Below are 15,305 nucleotides of genomic sequence, written 5' to 3' on the forward strand. Positions count from 1 at the left end.
GTCATTTAACCCCTCTATGCCTCAGTTTCTCAGGCCGTAGAATAGGGCCAATACTATCTATTCCCTAGTGATGATGTTAGCACAAATAATATTATATGTGGAAGTGTTTTTTGGAAACTTCTAAATAAAACAATAAGTAAATAATTGTTGTTTTATTTCTGAATATGTGCTATTTCTAAAAATAAGCTATTATATTCCATACTCTTAGCAGTAGATGTAGAGAAATCCAAGACTATTTAAATCTATTTTTAATTGTGTTTCTCATTACAAAAGTCACTAAAATTCTTTAGATCAATTTAAAACCTTTAGTAAAATGTTAAAGAATATTTCCCACAATACAATATGGTAAAAACACTGCAAATACTCTTTCATTTTCAGGGCAGATAGAACCATCAATTAGAAATTTAAAAGCTCTCCAAATTTTGGCAGATTACCAAACATTCTCCTAAGACAGGAAAACTTAATAATGCAAGATGTCTGTTGCCACTTTTCTTACAGATGCATTGTATAACATCAATGTACTATGTTAAAAATCCAAACAAAACATGCATTGAAAGTATGAAAATAATTTCAGGAAATTGCTCTCAGTGATTTTAATACCCAGCTGTTTTTGTTCAGCATCTATTCACTCATGTCATTTATATGCAATAACAACGTAAACAACTTCAAAAGACAGTAAAAATGAACTCTTGCTATGACAAAAACAAGAATATTTTGGACTTCAAAACAACTTCAAAAGACAGTAAAAATGAACTCTTGCTATGACAAAAACAAGAATTGCAGGACTACTTTATTTTGAGTATAATTAACAATCTCTCAGGTTTTCTTGAGCAACTAATTATAAATAGCATGTGAGTTCCCGAGTCATAGCTTTTGATTGACTTATGGTGAGTATATATCAGGGAACTAGCATTTATTCTGTGTAAAATTAAGGTATAAATTCTGCAGATGACTCTAAATAGTTATTTCTATTTCTAGCCCTCCCGACGTAATTAATTAAAGCTATTTTTACTTTGTTTCATTATTTTAGCATTGATCAATCACATATGCTTTATACTTCTAAGCACTAGCAGTCTCCAATTATTTAAAAAATCCCTTAAACATAGTCTTTATTTGTTTCTATTTGTCAATGAAAAATATTTTCCTACTCTGCTATTATATGGGTTTCTTTTACCGAAATACAGAACACAGTGTAACTAAGTGACAAGAATTTGCCATTCAGAAAAGCGTCAACAGGAAACATCAGTGCAAATTCCTCAATACACAGGTCCTTGGCCACAATTCAGGACAGCATTTTTCTAAGGTTGTTCCCTATACTCTGCTGAAAATGTTAATGACTTCACCTCTGTACTTGTAAAAATACTTGCAATCGCCTTCACCACAGTTTAATTAGGTTTTCATCAAAGATGAACACGGAGGCACCTCTTAATATGATCTCCCCGGGGTCTAATGGCCCTGATAATTCTTTCAAGCATCTGTAGCCTTGCAATTTATTATTTTTTACAATATCCTTTTTATTGGAATGAGTATATTGGGCATTTGGGCAATGCCAGCTTGTAGAGAGCTGGTGGCAGATGGAATGAAATCTGCCTGGTATGCCTTCCCCTCCACATGAGCAGAGAGCCATCCATTTCCTCCATTAAGGAGTTGTCACTCAGCCCACCCAGCTGGAAGACTGTTTTTTGATAGCCAAGCTGGCTGGTGGCAGACAATTCAGATACAAAGTGCACTTTAAAAGGAAGCTAAAACATCATTTGTAGGAAAATTGAAAATGCATGGCTTCCACCACAGCCAATTTTTTAATGACTGTAATATTTTAAGTGATTATTTTTGCCACTTCAGATTGCTCCTTAGAGAGGAGAGGTTTTTTAATTAAAATCTAGGCAACGCAAACAGATGAGATATGAGAAGCGGAGAATGAGAAATAAGATGAATAAAATTAATTAAAATGGCATTGTTGGCAGAGCCATAAATTAGCCACTATCTGGCTGGAAATAAAATACATTTGTATAGTATTTTCTGGATTAAAGTGAGATGTGTGATTGAGTGATTGGAAACTGACTGACTTATAGTTTACACAGTACCATTTCCTAAGCCCACAATGCCATACCTTTGTCATATAGAAATACATATTTCCTCTATCATTTTCAATGGTCTTTAGAGGTATAGACTTTCATGCTATTAAAAAAATCAAGATGAGAAAAAAATGATTTCCTTCATGAGGTAAAACGAGTTTCTGTCATTTTCCACACATTCAATTTCTAGGAAATTTAATGCCAGTTAAAAACCTGAAAACTTGGCTATGAACATGGTCCAGGTGCAGGAGGGATGACGTGCAGTTTCTCTAGTCAACACAATAGATGTAGCCACAGTGAGTGAATTGCAGGGAGCTTCAAGAGTATTTTTTCTCATTATTTTTTGGATTCATTAAGCATTCACATTTGAACCACTTTATACTAAGATTCATAAAGATTCAACTTACGGTATATTTTGTGACAAGTATATAATTACTTGGCAATAGTTATGACAACTCTAAAATGGCAACAGTGACAGATTTGAACTGGAGTAATGAGAGGAAGAATAACAATGTAAAATTCCACAGGGCAGTTGTTAACCTTGTCTGTGGAGATCAGCTTGGCTTTCACAGTGTCTGAGGTTTTCAGACTTGCCTCCTCAAATTAAGGCCCAGGATGCCAGGCACAATATGGGAGGCTGCAAGTTACTGAGGAATAAAAGGGCCGGGATTTATAGTAAAACATACTTGGCTATGAAAAGCAAAGCTGTTTGACACGTCTGAGCCTCTGTTTTTTTCATCTGTGAAATGGGGGTAATTATGAGGATTAGCTGAGATATTGTAAGTAACATGCCTCCTAAAGACTGGTTCATCTTAGGAAATCAGTAAACATACTCGTGTATTTCCTCCCCCTTTTTGCCCCATCTTCATGCATTCATTTAACAAACCTTACTTAAACGAGTATCACTATGCAAGTTATTGTGCTATATGCTATCTGGGTACAAAGCTGGGTACGTTACTGTAGTTTTGATGTTCATATAGAATAAATTTCACTCACTGAATATTGTATTAACTTAATTACCCATTAGCTTCAGACCAAAAACAAACAAAAAATAGGTGCATTAGGCAGGGAGGCTCTGGAGATTTTTTTTTGAATGGTTATTTTCAGTAGCATTTATCAAAATTATTTGTTTCCATGTTATTGCCACTCTTGTTATGGTGATTTGGCTCAATTCCATGTTTCACTAATGCTATTCCACATTAATTACTGTACAAATAGGCTGCATTGGGGAGAACTGTGAAAAGCACACTACGTACATTTAACCCTTCATCCCCAAAGTACTCTTATTAGCTTAACAAATTATATTCTGGCTCATTCTACAATATCATGTACTCAGCTCTTGGGGGAAACATGACAATAAGAGCAATGCAATCCAAAGTGAAGAACATCCCAAGCAAAGGGAATTGAGGTAGACAGCATGCAATTAGCCAAGCTGGAATCTGGCCAAAAAAATTGTAGTTGACATTCCGATTCTTAATGGAAAAAGACATGGGAACAGGGACTGGCTACAAGTCTTACTGAGCTCAGGTTTATCCTCATTAGAAAGGCAGGACTCAAATCCCTCAAGTTACAGACCAGAGAGTTTCCAGTACAATGATTTGCAAAGCCCATTTCTGGAAAGCATATCTGATTTCCTCCTGTTTGTCCTTAGACTCTAAAAAAATAAAATCATTAAATGAAACATTGGAACAACTTTATGGGGTGCTCAATTTCTGGAAGAAAAGTTGGGTATTAGAGAAGGCGTTGCTCTGCCAGGGTATTCCATTCCCCAGAAGCATATTTAAAACAAATTCTTCTTTGAGTGTGATCATCCCTTTTATCTACTGTCTTAGATTTTTTCATTAGCCTCAATTTGTATTAAGACTTTAAATTTTCAGACAAATTAACTTACATGCTTCCATAATTTGGACATAACCTTTATTTTCCATTAACAATTCAACAATTTGTAACCATAGTATCAGACAGGTGACAGCAGAATCCCAGGATGAAAGCTTCAGTTCTTATTTAGGACGGGAGATTTGCCTTGTGTCCACTGGGACAATGAGTTTGGCAAATGCATAATGTCTAAGAGCAATAGGAAAATAAACTCTCCTGTCCTGACTTAATGCTTCTCCTTAATGGGCTGCTGGTTTACCTAATGGCTGTTGTATTCAGTAGGGCCTTTGGTGTTTGCTAAACTAGGAAATTTATCATTATTGGATATTTGCTCGAAGCAGCCTGTCTAACTGAAAGTAGCAGTAGGGAGAATATCAAGATATGATCCTTCTAAATTCTGTATACTTCATCAGTCCAAAGGCTTGGCATATATGTGCAAAATTTAATAAATTACTTTTTAAGGGAATTTCTTTTGAATACATGTGATCAAATCACGGTCTATTCTAAAGGACAAAACTTTATAACAGAATCTGTGACATTTAGCACTGATTTACTTAAATTGACAGAAATGTGTAGAAGGAGTAATCTGGAATTCTTTGCTATCTGCTCAATGAGCTAGAGTAATAAATAGAAAAAGATCAGCCAGTGCAGGCACAGCAATCAAAGTGGGAAGATTTCTCAAAAATAAAAAATACGCGTAACAGCACCTGTCTCACACTGATCTGCATTTAATCTGTGGGTCAATTGCAGAGTTGACAGAAGGCAGTGATTTATGCCTTTGGAAGCTGAGTGTAACCAGAGTAGCTGAGCAGGTATAAACACTTATTAATGGTGAGTGAGCAAAGCACTTTCTCTCCCCGTTACACACACACACACACACACACACACACACACACACACACACACACAGATCAAGGATGATTCATGCTTTCAAAACACAGATTTTGGCTACCACCAAAGATGAGAGTAAACAAACAAAATAAAGGAGCCGCTTGACCAGTCTTCACCTCCATGCCATACTGATCCATCTGGAAACTGCCTCATGGGGTACTATTACTAAAGGATGAGACAAACAGAAAACATAGAAGCCAAGGCCTGATCATAGCTCTTTCCTCATCAGCTGCCTCGGGTTCTCTTCTGAGTACTTCACTGATCTTTGCAGCTCCTCTCTTTGATGGTGACTCATGATAAGCACTGCAGCCACTCCAGGCTGACCCTTCAAAACTTCCATTTATTGTATCTCTGAACTTAAAATTAGGATATGCTCAGATTTCAGGATGTGTGTTTGAGGAGTTGGAAAAAGATGACTTTGATGGATCTATTTGTCCAGATGTTTCAAGAATGACTAAGGAAAATTAAGCACTAAACATCCAGGGTCTTTACAGATAGTCATTGTTCATTGACTGTAGATATAAAACTTAGATAGCACCTTTCTCGTAGTGCTGGCATCTATCAAACATTCATGAAATGCCATCATTACTACTATTTCTACTATTCTTCTTATTTATCATCACTATGATTACTATTATTATTTATTAGTATCCAGTATCTATGCTACTGCAGGTATCATTCCTGAATATGAGGCTCTTACTGAAAATGAAATGCTGATTCTTGATACTGTATCTTTTATTTGATTTTATTTGTTTTTGTTTGTAAACATTTAAATTTGAAATAACGTTAGACTTGCAAAAAAGTCGTAAAAACGAGACTTCTCACCTACCCTTCATCCCAGCCTACCCTTACATTACTCTTCTATAACCATAGCATAATTATCAAAACCAAGAAATTAATATGATACAATGATATTCACTAACTTAGAGATCTGACTTGAATTTTAGCACTGTTCCCTGATGTCCCTTTTCTGATCCCATATGGCATTTAGTTGTCATGTCTCTAGCTTCCTCTGATCTGTGAAAGTCCTGTCTTTCTTTGTTTTCTGTGAACAGTACACCTAAAGTTGAAGCTGAATAATACTGAATGTCAACTATAATTTAATATATGGTCACAGGATGTGGAGTACAGCATGGGGAATACAGTCAGTGGAATTGTAACAGCTATGTATGATGTCAGAGGGGTAGTAGATTGGGGGAGGGGGATTATCACTTTGTGAGGGATATAAATGTCTAATTATTACATTATTTTGTACATTTGAAACTAATAACAAAAAATCATCCAGATGTACATTGACAGGTTTACTATTATTTTACTATGTGGTGCTCTCTGGGTCTTGGTTTCTTTACCTGAATAATAAGGGGGTTGGACTGACTGACCAGTATTCTTCAGCTACTGTATGGTTTAAATGGAAGGGGCCAAAAAGATTGGTTCATTTCCTTTAAACCTTGATGGCAAAACCAAGAGCCCTGTCACCGAGCTGGAGCAGCAGAAGTTGCCTTGAAATGAATCATTTTCCCACTTCCGGCAGGAAGAATGTGGCTCCCATCCTCACCTGTGGCACCAATACCCCCAGCCACCTGATAGAGAAGCACTGCCCAGGATGGCAGCCCCGGTGGCAACAGCTACTCCAGCAACTGCAAATGACCTGGCAGAGTCCACTCTGCATCTTTAGAATAGGAAAAACGGACAGAAATAATTCTTGACTATTCTTGATACTGTATACAGAAATCATATACAAAAGTTTGAAAAATGAACTATTCTGTAAAAGGAGGTGAAATCATCATAACCAACAACTAAGACAGGTGATTCAGCAAGAGGGTTTCAGGCTTCTTGCCCAGCTGAGTCCGCGATTCGCTTCTTCTGGGAGACAGCTAACGCGGGGGTGCCCTAGGGAGCCTGCTGACTTGCAGCATTGTATTTATTGGCATTTAGAGCCCCACCTACTTGGTCGTGAACAAAGGGCTACTTAGGGATTTATGGGAAATAAAAAATCATGATGGTAATTAGAAGCATAAGAATGTGGTGCGCCTTTTCTTCTATGTGGGAAGTTCTCTGGAAAAACATTGGAAGATGAGTCAGGCAAGGCCATGAACTTGTAAGAATGGAGGAGAAACACAGATGGCTGGAGAGGAAGAACATATTAATTCTGTGACCTCTTACAGTCCACCCAAATGAAAAAGCACAATAAATATAAGGCCAAGTTCTGTGTTAAAAACTGGGACTGCTATACATCTATTTCATATTAATTACTAATGAGCCAACAGATTGTAATGGCCTTCTACCAACCCAGGGCAGATTTAACTGGTGACCTATAATTGCAGTTCTCCAGATCACATAAACTCCTTAAGTTAATTACTCTATTTGGTCTTATATCATTCTGCCCTACTTGAGATAAACAAGGACAGGCTCAGATGAAATGGATTAAATATTCCCAAAGAAGCTGAAACAAAAATCTAAAGAAGACACGGAGAAATACGTAATGTGAGTGCCAGTGACTCATTTTCATCTTTCTTGTTTGACCTGACGCTCTCAAACATTATTTTCAAGCTCATCATCTGGACAGTTTACATCCCCACTACTCTCTATTCCCTTGTTTTATGAAAAATAGCACTTAAAAATCATTTGTTGTTAATAATAAAAACTACTATTAATAATTCCAGTTACATGAATGGCATTGAAACTTAATTCCAATGGAAAGGAAATTTCTTACTTTGATTGCCAAAGGTTACAAGTATGGACAATACTTGTGTCTGATGAAATCAACTTAGTGCATTTGATTTTGATATTACCTTAACGACATATAAGCATGACATAATTTGTGAAGTCTGTATTTTTTCTATCCTATTCCTTTTCCCCTCCTTATAACTGGAGCTGTCAGCTTAATCTTTTGCCTTCTATTCATTTTCCTCTATATTCACTTCCTTGTGGAACTTATTTGTTCTCAGTTTTCAGTGAAGAGGATACCTATTTAGTAAGCCCTCTCTCTATGTGCCAGCCCCTGTCCTAAGGCTATTACAGGTATTTTCTTATTTAATTGTCATAACATGAGATGCATACTATTATTAGCCCTGTTACAGGTAAGGATGCTGAGGAGCTGAGAGGTTAAATAACTTGCTTAAGACCACATGGCTAATAACTGGTGAAGCCAAGATATGAACCCACAGAGTTAAACCAAGTTTCTCAACACTTGTGCTATGTCCAGTCCCTCTCACGATGTTTTCAGCTGCCTTCAAATCATCACCAAATATGAAATTCATTTTCTTTCTCCATAAACTGGATCTTGTCATTTTTCCAGCTTTTCGTCCATTCAATTAACACCCAATAATCTATCATGTGCCACACACTGGGATTAAAAAATAACTAGATTAGTCCCTGACCTTAAGAAGATAACATTCTAACCAGGGAGAGAGAAACATAAATAAAAATAAAGTGATGTCCTAAATGCTGTCGTCAAGATGTATGTTCAGTGTAACAGAACGTTGAAATGGAACTAGTTTTGCGTCAGTTTTGGTTGAGGCTCCAAGAAAAGAGGTGGCAACCACTCCCCATTCCAGAATGAGGTGATGGACCAATTATAAGGACCAAAGCAAAGAGGTGGTAAAAGGGCTCAGGCACTCACTCACACGGAAGGCACTCAAGCGTGAAGGTGATGTGAAGGAAGCTGGACAACAGAGACAATTTCTTTAGAGAGGGTCGTGAGTTCCATCCATGTTCCTGTCAGGGGAGAAGGGTTCCCCCTCTGCTCCTCAGGCCTGGTATGCAGGAAGGACCTCAAGGATACCACCTGGAGGGCATGCTCTGCAGGCATGGACTGGTGCCTGGAGCTGCCTGGCACGTGGCTGCTTAAGAAGTGGGATGCACTTAGAAGCAGCTACTCTCCTCCCAGTGATGGATCCAAGGTGAGTGTTTATCATAGAGCAGGCTTGGGCCTGTGTACACAAGAGGCAACCTCGTGTCCTGCCCCAAAGGGCTCTCTGGAGGGGCAAGGAGCCCTCAGCCAAAAGAGGTTGCAGTCATTAGCCAGAGGTCTGTCCAGTGGCTAAGAGTGGAAGCAGACATGAGACATGCATGGGAGAATTGTATCCCCCTGCTTTGGCGACGGAAATTTTAGTGGGGAGATTTCCAAAGAGCCTATTGGTCCATTCAAGAGAGAGCCAGCTTTGATCACTTGCCGGGATGAGGGATCAATAATTCCGGCTTAACTGCATCTTGTCTCTTCTCCTTCTTCCAGATCCAGCCCTGGAGGACTCGGGGCTGAAACTTGTGGGGGGTGGTGAGGAAGGAGAGGAGACAACCACTGCCTCCATTTCCACTACAGCAAACCTATGCTGGAAGCGGGGGAGAAACCATGGATGAAGCTTGGAGCTTGGATTATTACAGCTAACTGGTCATATTTGTTATTGACCTGAGACTGGAAGTCTAAAGTGATTGGATGATGGTTTTGGTCTATCAGCCGTCTTGGGACCTGCCTTAGTTTTTGTGCAAAGAAGGCAGAGATGAAACAGTCAGTTGGGAAAAAGAATGGAACCATTTTCTATAGCCAGTCCTCACTCCCAAGTCCTGCTGGTTCAATCTAGTGGTTATATCAGCACAGAGCGGAGAGAGACATTAACTGTACAACACTTCACACAATGATATTTGAACTGGGCCCTTAAGGATGCCATGGAATTACTCAGGAGAGAAAAAAGGAAGGCGGGAAAGTGTGTCTAAAGAGGTGAGAGTGTGGAATTCTGGGTTGTATTCGTGAGGCTGGAGGACAGCAGAGCAAGAGATGAGGATGAAAAGTTAGGCTGGGCCTAGACTGGGAAGGGCCTTGATATGAATTACATGACACGGAGTTTGGGTTGTATCTTCTAGGCCTACACAGGAAGCCATCAGAGTCTTGAGTATGAAGGGAGCATGATGTAATCCTATTAAAGGATGATGCCGGAGTTTTCATTAACGGCATGCCTTTGTATGATCCTTGGTTTTTAACATCTTTCTCGCACATAGTCGGCTACCATCAGACTGCTGATTTCTCTTTCTTTACTGTCCCACCATTCTCACTCTATCTCACCTCCCAGGTAGGTTACTGCGAATGCCTCCCACCTCCATTAAGGGAAATATTTTAAACTCTTATCTCCTTAAGTTCACTTTACGTCAGAAGTCAATACCTGAGCTGGACCAGTAACTAGGATTGTGTGAACAAAATCAGCTGTGGAAAAGAAGGAAGAGACCAGTGTTTGGTCTGAACTTACTAAATTCTAATGTATACAAATTAAACATTATACATTAGATATATTGGTATGTAATAAACGATTACATTAGAGGAAGGAACATGAAGTATTAATGGAATAAAGCTGGAGCAAGATCAAGAAATATGAGCAAAACAAGAATCTTTTAACCTACAGTGAGAAAGTGAAGGGGAAGAGAATGAGCAGATAATTTAACAAACGAATGTTGGGAAGGAACACAGGAAAAACAGAGGAAGAATGTCAGTTTATATTTACTACTTGTACGAGCAAAGCCATGTGGCAACTGAGATCAAGATTAAATCAGATTCCTGTATTTGAATCCCGGCTCTGCCCCTGGTGAGAGGTGTGTTTTGGACAAGTTACTCCACATCTCTATGTCCACTTTCAACATCTGTAAGATGTATCACTTTCTTCATAGGTTTATAAGAATCAGGTTACATGAGATTTGTGGCTGGAATAATAAGTGCTCAATAAAGAGCAGTTCTTATTTCTTAGACAAAGAGTATCCTATCTGTGCATGGACAATTTGTTCCTTGAATAAGCTCTATATTGTAATTAGGCATATGTTCTCAATTGATGTTAGACTTACTCTTTGATTTAGTTAAGATGTAAACATCTTGGAAACATACACAAACATCAAACCATTAAGTTGCATACCTGAAACTAATATAATGTTACATGTCAAATATACCTCAAAAAAAAAAAAAAAAAAGATCAACATGTCCAAAGTGAATTCATTAACTCCTGTGAACGTGCTTCTCCTTCTGTTTCCTATTTCAATGAATGGCACTGCCGACCACTCCGCTGCCCAAACCTTGTCCTTGACAACTATTTCATCATCATCTCAATCAGTCCCCAACCTTCTCCATTCCCTCTTCTAAAAATCTCTGAAATGCATCCATCTTTTCCCATCCTCTCCCCTAATTCTAGCCAACATGATCTCCCATGGGACTGTTATCAGCCTCCTAGGTGGTCTCCCTGAATGCACTCTCTCCCTTCCATTTCCAATCAAACCTGATGGTCTGAGTCTGATCTGGAGTGCTTCTGTGACTCCCTATTATTTTCAGGATCAAGTTCAAACTCTACAGCGGCTTGTAGGACCTCCAAGACTTTGTCACTGGCCTTGTCTCCAGACTTAACTATCACAATTTGCAACGCAAAAATCTGTTAGACAACTATTTTGAACACTGTTCAAGACCCCTGCTCTGTGCTCTCACTGCCAAGCCTTTATGTATGTGATTTCTGATTCTAGAAACACTATTCCGCCCACCTGGCCAACTCCAAATTCCCCTTCAGTCTCTACCTGGATTCCCTGTTCTCCTGGAGAAGCTTACTAAACCCTCGGGTTGGGACTCGGTACTGGGTGGTCTACTTCCACAGCACTCTCAACTTTCCCAGCAAATCATAACCATTATGCTGTTTTGTACTTGCACGTTGACTTGTCTAACTACCCACACTAAGTTGATAGCCACATGAAGGGAAGAAACATATCTGCCTTTTTGTGGTTATATTCTCTAGGTTCAGCCCAGTATATGGCCCTCAAAAATACCTGTTAAATGGATGAGGAAATGAACATTTTTGTAAAAATAATTTTCCATCCTTAAAAGGGGATATAAGGTACATAAAAACATTACTATTCCTTCATTAGTGAGTTGGGTAAGAATCATCATCTTTGTACAATTTGGTTTATTGAGCTTTAGGTTTTAGAGGACAAGAGAAGGAACCAAAGAGTGATCAAACCTTAATTGTAGCTCCTGGGAAGAAAAGCCAGTTGCCCGTGTCTACTGGATCGAGGTTATCTTCCAAAACAACTTGTCTGTGAGCTGAGTTGATGACCAGGATATTATCTAAGGCCCAGCAGGCTTCATACACTTCACCTACATGGAGATTTTCCTGCTTCCACCGAAACTGGACATTTTCCCCTTTGGAGTCTTCAGGAAGGTAGAGGATATGGATGATTGTGCTGATATTGGAAGGGGCTCTGGAATACAGGGTGAGATGGGAATTGGTACCAGAGTAAAGTTCAACAATGTCTACTTTTTCTTTCTGAAAGATCAACTTGGTTTCTTAATTAAGATTGGAGTTTCATTATCTTAAAAATATTATATACATTACAGGTTAAATACAATTGCATTAGCCCTTAAATCTTTTAGTATATGCTGATTATTAAGATATTCATACTAATGAGAGTCTAAATATTAAATGTCTTCAAGAGGTTTACTTTTAAGATAGGGCCGGCACTAAGTCAGTAAAGGAATAGTTGAAGAGAAAATGGCACACACTTCATGGCACCTGTAGAAAATCAAAGCATATCTAACATAGTTTTTTGCATGTGGTGGAGAATCAATATAAAAAAGTTTATTTTATTTGATACTAACGGAAAAAGGAGAAAAACCGTAAAATTGCTATCGTAATTTTGATTCTTACTTTGCAATTTTGCACATATTAGAGACAATTTTATGCTACGTTTCATAATCAATCTTTCCATAATAGTTATTTTACTTCTAGTAACCAGATACACTGTTGTTTGTTTATATGAAATGTGAGATTTGCCATGAGAATTAAATGCTCTGTAATTCTTTACAATTCCATACAGATCAATCTTCAAAAATATGATATAATTTAACATTATTTTTATATTACATGTGCTAGAACCTAGTATTTTTATTAAACATTTTATTCTACTAAAGTAGAAACCTCTATAGCAAAAATGATTGCTTTAGCCAAGACTAGAAGTGGTACAAAATGCAAACTCATAGTTCTGTGCACTTGCTATAAATAAGTTTTGAAAGGATGACAGACAGAAAAGACATACTTTTCACTCACCAATGAAACACATATATGTATTTGCAAAATTGTCTGCACAGGTTATAGATGGCGTACCTTAACCTTTGGGGTAATTAATTCCCCCTTTCAAAATATTTCATGGTAACTATGTTTTTAGCTTCAAAAATAATTTAAACAAATGAAAATAACATATTTTAGTTTTAGGAAGTGATTGAAAATACGTTCACTCTGATCACTAACAATAAGGAAAATTTGCATTAATGAAGATGATGGTTTATTGCATGGTCTAAAATTGAAAATCTCATTTAGTGAAAAACCAAATGGAATCAGCTGAATGTGATCTTTACATGTTGTACTTAAATGTATACATTCACTACTTGTCATATCAAAAGCATGTAACTATATTCCAGTGAAAAATAGCTACTGCAATTTTCCTAAACTATGATATACAACAATTAGATGGACAGAAAAATGAAGGTATGGGTAAAATTTCCAATATTTATGTTGCCTTGCTTAAAACTATTTATATAAAAAAATTTAATATGAATGCAATTTCATAACAACTACTAGATTTCAGAAAGAACAGCAAAATGTTCTGTTATACAATTGGCACAGCATATTAGGCCTTGGCTTGTACCAGGTATCTATAAATTATATTTTATCCTCCCACAGAGGATGTCAGTCTATTAAAATCCATGAGTTAGAATCGCTTTTCTCAGTTTTCTGGTTAGACTAGAGCTTAGAATCATAACAGTTTTTTAAAAAAATTTGAACTACTACTAGAAACTTTGGACAGTTTGGTTTAGTACTAATGAGTAAGAACCCAATATTTATTCTCCTCTAAATAAATCACAATTTTTCAACATGAAAATATGGTAAGGAAAATAGCATGTGAAAAAAGAAAACTACAAAACTGATAGAAAATGTTCTATTTGAGTTATGCTAATTTAAGAATTAAACCAATCATAATAACTATAAAAGTTCAAGGTAGTTTTTCCTTCTAATATCTTACCATGCTTGAAATTAAGCATGCATTATGAATTTTGTTTTATGATTTAACTTATGCAGAGGTACTAAACATAATGTGAGTATTGCTAATTTAACCAAACCTTTTCAACTTGAATGAGCTGCTTCTTCAAGCATCCTACCCCATTTTGTAACAGGGATTTTTTTTTTTAAATACAGAAAATATAATAAACGATTATGAGTTGCATCATAATTATAATAGAATTTTAGAAGTGGCCTTAGGGAAGTTCAAAGGAAAATGGCAGAACTAGAGATTAAATGCAAAAGGGCCGGTGGCTATTAACGCACTATCACCACAGACTGGAAGGAATTCACGTGGAATCTGACATATTCTTAGGTCTATAAACCAGGCCATGGGCAGGCCACCTAGAGAGATGGGTGATGTTATTTTCTGGAGGATTCCATCATAAAGGTCATTAACCCAAATGTGCTTTTACAAAAAATCCTTTGTTACAGCTACTACTGACAGTGGAAATTCCAAATGGAAAAACGACATTTTTAACAATACTTCTTGAAATAAGGCAGATCATAATATGTGCATCCATGTAATTCAACTTAATTAACAACCACAGTACTTTTAAGAATAAAGGTAGTGGTTGTTAGAATAAAGAAGCCAAATAGAGAAGCAGAAATCTACCTATGTTAGAATTTGTGAAAATATTATAAATTATAACAAACCTGATTTTCTCAAGCTGAATCCAGTCTGAAGTGTTATTCTTGGCATATGACACGATGATGTTGGGGTCTGAATAACTAAAGCGACATGAACCTGAACCTGTAAACAGCAATGTTTCAAAGTTAAAAATGTGTAATTACATATTATCCTTCCTGAGAAATATATTAGATCATTTTCTAACCATTTAGATATTTATCTCATTGTTCCCTCATTCTTCTAACTATGCTGAAATTTCTTGTGATCCCTTCTGCTAAATATTATTTGATAAATAATTTTAGGAATCAGAAATAAGGCAAACAAGGTAAATTGCAGATTTCTTTAGAGATAAATGAACTTCTAAATTAAATTATAAAAGAAGCACTTAGGGTCTATGCCAAGAAATATCTAAGTATTACAAAATAATTAATAATGCATGATGGTTCTTGCAAGTTAATATCAAATGAATAGTGATTGTGTTAAATGGTATGTAAGTCATTAAATTGCATGAGGACTAAAAACACCCTTCTGTTTGTGTTTTACTTAAATGATGAGACAGTATATGAGAAGCTAAAATATTATTAAGAAAATTCAAATACTAAATGAGAACTATCGAAGACATCATTGATATTATTCTAAATAGCCTAACATTAAAGATTTAAAAGAAGGACACAATGTCCCATTGTGACACTTTGGTCATTGTTTTTCATTATTATTTTCAGTATTGAAAATATGAATATCAAAGAAAATTTTAAAACTCTG

General features: G+C 36.8%; 1 protein-coding gene across 4 annotated transcripts in view; it reads right to left on the reverse strand.

Annotated features, from left to right (window-relative positions):
* The window catches only part of RELN (reelin), a 504,226-nt gene that overhangs the window by 206,351 nt on the left and 282,570 nt on the right, over nucleotides 1–15,305 (reverse strand). For all 4 annotated transcript variants that reach the window (XM_074340625.2, XM_074340624.2, XM_074340623.2 and 1 more), the window contains exons 9-10: nucleotides 14,570–14,666; nucleotides 11,819–12,059 (exon numbers count right to left, since the gene is read on the reverse strand). In XM_074340625.2, coding sequence (XP_074196726.2) covers nucleotides 11,819–12,059; nucleotides 14,570–14,666 — 338 coding nt within the window. The remainder of the gene's footprint in view (nucleotides 1–11,818; nucleotides 12,060–14,569; nucleotides 14,667–15,305) is intronic.

This window comes from Rhinolophus sinicus, chromosome 4, assembly GCF_057876585.1.
Source record: "Rhinolophus sinicus isolate RSI-liver-muscle chromosome 4, RSI-T2T, whole genome shotgun sequence".
NCBI classification, from domain to species: Eukaryota; Metazoa; Chordata; class Mammalia; order Chiroptera; family Rhinolophidae; genus Rhinolophus; species Rhinolophus sinicus.